The sequence below is a fragment of the Geospiza fortis genome, unplaced genomic scaffold (genome assembly GCF_000277835.1).
Source record: "Geospiza fortis unplaced genomic scaffold, GeoFor_1.0 scaffold16, whole genome shotgun sequence".
Lineage (NCBI taxonomy): Eukaryota > Metazoa > Chordata > Aves > Passeriformes > Thraupidae > Geospiza > Geospiza fortis.
In genome coordinates this window covers 13556597-13562596 of record NW_005054302.1, presented here as the reverse complement: position 1 = coordinate 13562596, position 6000 = coordinate 13556597, and the positions used below count along the sequence as shown (strand labels likewise).

Sequence of the window (6000 nt, the reverse complement as noted above, 5' to 3'; positions counted from 1 at the left end):
AATGCACATCCATGCACACAGTTTTGGAGATTATTCTGTTTCTGACTGAATTGTTGAAGGAGCATTTTAATGGTTTAACTTAATGCCATGCAGTGGCTCACAATTTAAAGATGAAAGCTTTATCTCTTGTACCAGGAAGAACAGTTCTGCAAGACTGGTTTTGTCAGTGATAGACAGCAAATGTCACTGCCACCTGAATTTTAACAATTCTGTGATCATTTAAATGTCATAGCAGCTCATTAGCAACAAATGGAGATCCTTCCCTGCTAGAGAAAAGTAAAATACTTCAGATCTGACAACCTTCCTGAATATGTGTCCTTACAAAGAGAATCGTCCATAACATCCAGACATTTGAAAGTTGCCTGAATTCTGCAAATTGATATGGAACAAAGTAGCACCGGGGTGCTGTATAGGCTGTAATGCCTGTATTAATATTGCACCTAGTTTTAAATCACTGGTACACCTCTAGACATTTCCACCAATCCAAATTTTGTTAGTTTTCAACTCAGACACGCTTCTTAATGACAGTTCTTACTATAAAGAATATTTGTTATTTTTAAATAAAGTTGTTCATGGTCCTGTATAGCACATCATTTTGAGAAACCCTTGTTAACTTGCTATGAAATGTCTGAAAGTTATTATGTTGTTTTCTTCAAAATATGAGTTGAATTTTTAAAAGCTTCTTCCTAAGCCCAAGATCAAGGTTTCCCATTACTGTTTTTATCAGATATCATCCCTTCCCATTTTTGCTGCTCCAGTAGCCCCATCATTCCCAATCTATGAACCCTGAGCCATTAGATTGGTACATGGATGGAAAGCAGCATCTTGCAGAGAACTTTGGCACTGTTCCTGTCTTTCTTTCTCATTAATCCAGGGTGTTCCCAGATGTACAGCCGTTATTGGCTTCTAAATGTCCTGGACCAGCTGAAAAGTTTCAACTGCCAAATGATCTTTCAGGTGCAAAGTAATCAGCATTTCTACCAGAAAAAAACACTGTTTCATGTGGTCCTGCAGACCTCCCGGAGAGCATATAGCATGATCTTACTGTCCATAATTATCTTACTCTCCATAAATAGTTTGGTGACTACAGTTTTGGAATTATTTTCAATAATATGGTTATAGAAACAGGACACCTGACTTGACAAACCAGAAGACCGACCCATCATGATATTTCTTATATTCATGTTCACCCATCTAGACTGGTCTGCTAAAGGTTTTCAAACTCCAGCTCAAATCCTGAGGCTAGACAATATCTGGAAAAAGACTTCTTCCTTTTGTTTTCCTTAGTTTTTTCATTGGCTTTGTCTTTTTTATTTTTTCCCCTTTTGGACAGGATAGATTAGATACAGTTACAATATCTCATACCAAAATAACTGTCATGTTAATCTGTTAATCACTGTGCACAGTCCTTTGGGATAGTGCACAGTGATTAAAGACAGACACAGGCTAGAAGTTTAGCAGGAATAGTTTCAATGCATTAATGATACACATCACTGATAGTGCAGAATATGAGCAGACACTGGATTTCAATAAATTGCTCAAGACATCAAGTGAGATCCAAGTTGATCATAATATACATTGAAATGAAGTTATCAGAGATGTCATTTACTGTCTATCACAAAAAGACATAGTTTTGCCATGGCACATATCAGTAGCTAATACATACAGTCTCTTTCTGAAATGCCACAAGAGAGAAAGCTTTCATTTTATCTCTAAAATATCTGAGCATTTTCAGGTGATGTCACTGCACAGCTTTTATTTCTGCTCTGCATAACTACCTTTGCATGACTGTGGCAGTTCTTTTAAGTTTCTGCAGCTGTGTGGTGCTTGGTTATGTTCTTTAATTTGCTGTACTGTTCTTGCAGAACATGTTTCTTCTAATGCCAGCGATAGTGAAAGTAGCTACAGTAAGTTACTGCTTTCATTAGAGTCCTTTTATTTTGCATTGCTTGTTTTGTTTCTTTTACTTTGTTTCTCTCCTTGCTACTCTTTTGTTAATGTTAAAAAGATCACTGGAGCAAATGGCTTGGAATTCAAATTTATGACTGTGTCTTGAGTACAAAGCTATAAAAGAAAACTGGCAAACTTTATAAGAGAAGGGAGAAAGATTGTTACTTATGATGTATTAGGGACATAAAACTAAACCTGGCTTTGGGTAGCCTATGCAAGTCAGGATTATTTCATTTAGTGACAAAAGTTTATTTCAGTGGGGGTGGGGGGAAGTTTCTTGATGATCTTTTAAGAGTAAAGTTACTGCACAGCCATAGGTCAAATCTGTAAGAGGCATCCGTTCTACAAGGTCACAATTTTTACTTGCATTTCTGCATGCCTGTATGGATGGCTAAGAAACAGTAGCAGAAATTTTACTGAGCCCTTAATTTTGACAGTACAGATTTCCTAATTCATACTGCAGTCTTAAAAAAAGGTAAGGTAGACCTTCACTGCTTAGGCACTGCCGCTGAATGTCACTGATACCATGTAGGTGGGGGTCCCAACCCTGCAATCTGATTTGCTGGGATTTACAGACTCCATGTGATCATATAACCAAGAGGCAGATTGTATTTTCTGAGTAACTCTTAGGAATGCCCATAAATTTAACAAATATCACTATTTTTTGGATGTTCTAAAAAACAGAAAAAAACCCAAGGCATTAAATAAATTACTAGAAATTATATAAAAGATAACTAAAATGACAAGAGTGCTTGCTAGATCACCCAGTTGTTTCATTTATTCAAGCCATTTGCTTAACAAATCAGGTTTTCCACCCGTCACTCAGCACTTGTGCTAAGCACCCACATACATTCAGGTAATCAATGGTATCATACCTCATGTTTACTAGTCCTGATATAACACAGCAGTTGAGCTCCGTTGATAAACACTGGTTTGTTTCAGCAAAACAGCTAACCTTATCCTATTCAGAAATGGTAAATTGGTTTGTATTCTCTTGTATTGAAAAGGTTTCCTTGAAAGCAATTGCCAGAGTCACGAGAAAATGGTAGGCACTCTTGAATTGCCAAGATCCAATTCTGAACTGTTTTATTTTTAATGTGCCCTCCACTTGGGAGGAAAGGCAGACTTTATTTTTGATTCCATTTATATTGAGATTTAAGATGCTCTTTCTCTGACTTTACAATCAGAAATGAATCAAAGGGTTAAATTTTCAAAAGTTTGCACAAGTCAAATCTCATCCAGACCTGAATATTTCAGGGAGAGCTCAGGGTAAAAGCCCAGAGGAGAATGTAGATTGATGAGCTGACCCAAACAGCAGCCTTAATAGGAGTGCCCAGCTGCAGCCAAATATTTGGGGCATGTCCACAATAGCCTGTTACCAAATTTGATCATCAGACAGGCCAGGTAGACAGTCCTTTCTTGGCTGTGTAATAGCTTAAAATTGTGGTTTTTTGAGGTGCAAGAAAGGTAATAGAAACAATTTGGGAAAGTTAGCTGGAACACAGATACTTGGAAGAAAAAGTAGTGCTGGAGCAACACCTGGCCATAGCAGTCACCCTCCTTCTAGAGTGGTTTCCATCTGCACAAGCTCTGCTCTCACTCCAGCAGCATTCTGTTGGCTGGATTTTCCACACATTACTGATATTTCAAACAACTTCTGCCTGGTGGAGAAGATGCTGGCAGATTCTTCTCGGCCCACAGGATAGCTACGCCATTAAGAAGCAGAGGAAGCCCATCTTAGGTTATGCCAAATGAGAGAGGCTTTAAAATACAGAACCTGGTGCCCAAAGGGCCTGATTTCATTTGCTAAGGATTCACGGGTGTGTGCTAACATGATATTTGAAGGCATGACCTTGACAAATTAGCAGCTGTGGTTCCCACATGGAAATTATTGTGTCAGATGGCCATGGTGGCACCTGAAGTCTAGCCTGACTGTGTTCAATTTCCACCTGGCCATGGTAGCTCAGCGTATCTCCTGTGGAGAACTAAAGTCCTCCCAAGTCCAGATGATTAGCCTTTGAATCTTCTGGCAAAGAGATCTGAGATCTGGTGTGTTGACAGTACATCCCATTGCACAGCTCATCACAGCAAATCTCCCCTAGACAAATTATGTGTCAGGAAGAAAGAAAAATCAGATGAGAGTCAGAGGCAGGTGGCCAGAGAGTGAAATCAACAAATTGTGAGGGGTGGAGAGAAAAGAGATGAGGCCTGTCAAAGGAAGTTCTCTTTTCACTACAGTTCTCACTTTGTGGGACTGTTGAGAAAGGGTGCTACACTGTAAAAGCTTATCAACATCTCCGATGCGGGAAGAAAAGATTTCCTAAAGCATTCCTCACTGCCTCCTGATTTATTTATTCCTAAGGAATGGAGGGGGAAAAAAAAGGAAAAAAAAAGAGTGCCCAAGGTAACATTCCTGGCAGAAGAAGTCAGCATGCAGTTACTATTTCTGCTATTCTTGTTTGCCTCTGGGTTGCTGGGAATGTGGGAATGGAGCTCAGCATCAGCCACTGCCACAGAACCAAATTTGTATTAACTTCATTTGGACCCAGCCATGTTGCAGAGTTGTTTCTCAGTGTGATGCAGTGCCACTTTGAGGAGAGTCTGTGTGTTCAAGGTGAGGCACTGCAAGTTATTTTGCAAGGACACTGTGTCTGTTGACTTGGAAACTCATCTAGCGCTCAAACTATGCACTGGTGACAAAGAGCATACTGGTGACATGCAGAGGAGAAAAAAAGCAAAGCTGGAAAATTAATGGGGAGCAAATAGAAAACCACTGGAGGAATCAAGGGATTTGCATGGGGTTGTGACCCTGTCCCTGTGCCTCCTTTCTTTTCTGTTTCCCTAGAAAATTAGCAGGAAGAAAAGGGTTGCCTGCCCCACTGCTTTCTGAGCTGTGGCAAGCTGGGGCAGGGTGGCTGGCTGAAAAGCTGCCTGGTGGAAAAGGATCTGAGGGTGCTGGTCAGAAGCAGCTGAACATGAGCCAACAGTGCCCAGGTGGCCAAGAAGGCTAATGGCACCTGACCTGTATCAGCACTGGTGTGGTGATTGTCCCCTGTACAGGGTGCTGCTGAGGCCACAGCTCCAATCCTGTGTTCAGTTCTGAGCCCCTCACTGCAAGAAGGACATTGAGGGGCTGGAGCGTGTCCAGAGAAGGGAAATGGAGCTGGGGAAGGGTCTGGAGCACAAGTCTGATGAGGAGCAGATGAAAAGAGGTTGTAGTGAGGTGGAGTTAGTCTCTTTTCCCAAGTGACAAGCAACAAGAAGAGGAAATGGCCTTGAGTTGCATCAGGGAAGATTTAGAAGCTGAAAATGTTGTCAGGCATTGGAGCAGGCTGCCCATGGACATGGTTAATTCACCATCCCTAGAGGGATTTAAATCACATGCTCAGGGACATGGTTTAGTGGGACTTGGCAGAGTAGGACTTGTTTTTTCCAACCTAAATGATTCTATGCTTCTGTGATTCTATGAAATCATCAATTCACGCCTTGGCCAAAACAAAGAAAACAGGTGTGGGCAAGAAATGACTGGCAAATGCAGGGTATTCTCCTGCAGACCTTCTCATCTATCCCTATAAAAACAGGCCAGTTGGAGTCCAGAGTGAGGTGTTCTGCATTTTTTCTAGTGGGTCTCTGGCAATTGTTTTAACATATTTCTCTAACTTTTGCTTCTCATGATGACCATTTAGTGAAAAGTAGCTAGTGTCAAAACCTGTACTGCTTGATCATTCCTAGAACCATTCCAAACCAGCAATATTGAAGGATTCTGAGAAATGTCCAGGCTGTGACCTGGACAGTGAGGAATAGGTGGGGTCACAGATCAACTGAGCTTTTTCTAGGAGATATTCTGATGTGTTCATTATTTAAAAAAAAAAATGCATTTCTTAAAAATTTGAGTATTTAGCTGAAGTACTGCTTATATCTCCAGGGTTAAAAAAACAGAAGCCAGATATTTTTTTACTTCAAAAATATAATTGAAAGTCCTCCAATGTGGTCTGAAGAGAAAATTCTTTGACCACTTCTAAGCCACTAACAAGAAGTGGCAAAAAGTAA

The 6000-nt window shown here is 40.5% G+C and overlaps 1 protein-coding gene across 3 annotated transcripts in view; it reads left to right on the top strand.

The window, feature by feature from the left end:
• DLG2 (discs large MAGUK scaffold protein 2) overlaps positions 1-6000 on the top strand; it is a 911187-nt gene that overhangs the window by 886190 nt on the left and 18997 nt on the right. Inside the window, exon 21 of one of the 3 annotated variants that reach the window (XM_031066024.1) lies at positions 1866-1907. The exons of the other annotated variants lie outside the window; for them this stretch is intronic. Coding sequence (XP_030921884.1) covers positions 1866-1907 — 42 coding nt within the window. The remainder of the gene's footprint in view (positions 1-1865; positions 1908-6000) is intronic. 3 annotated transcript variants of the gene reach the window in all.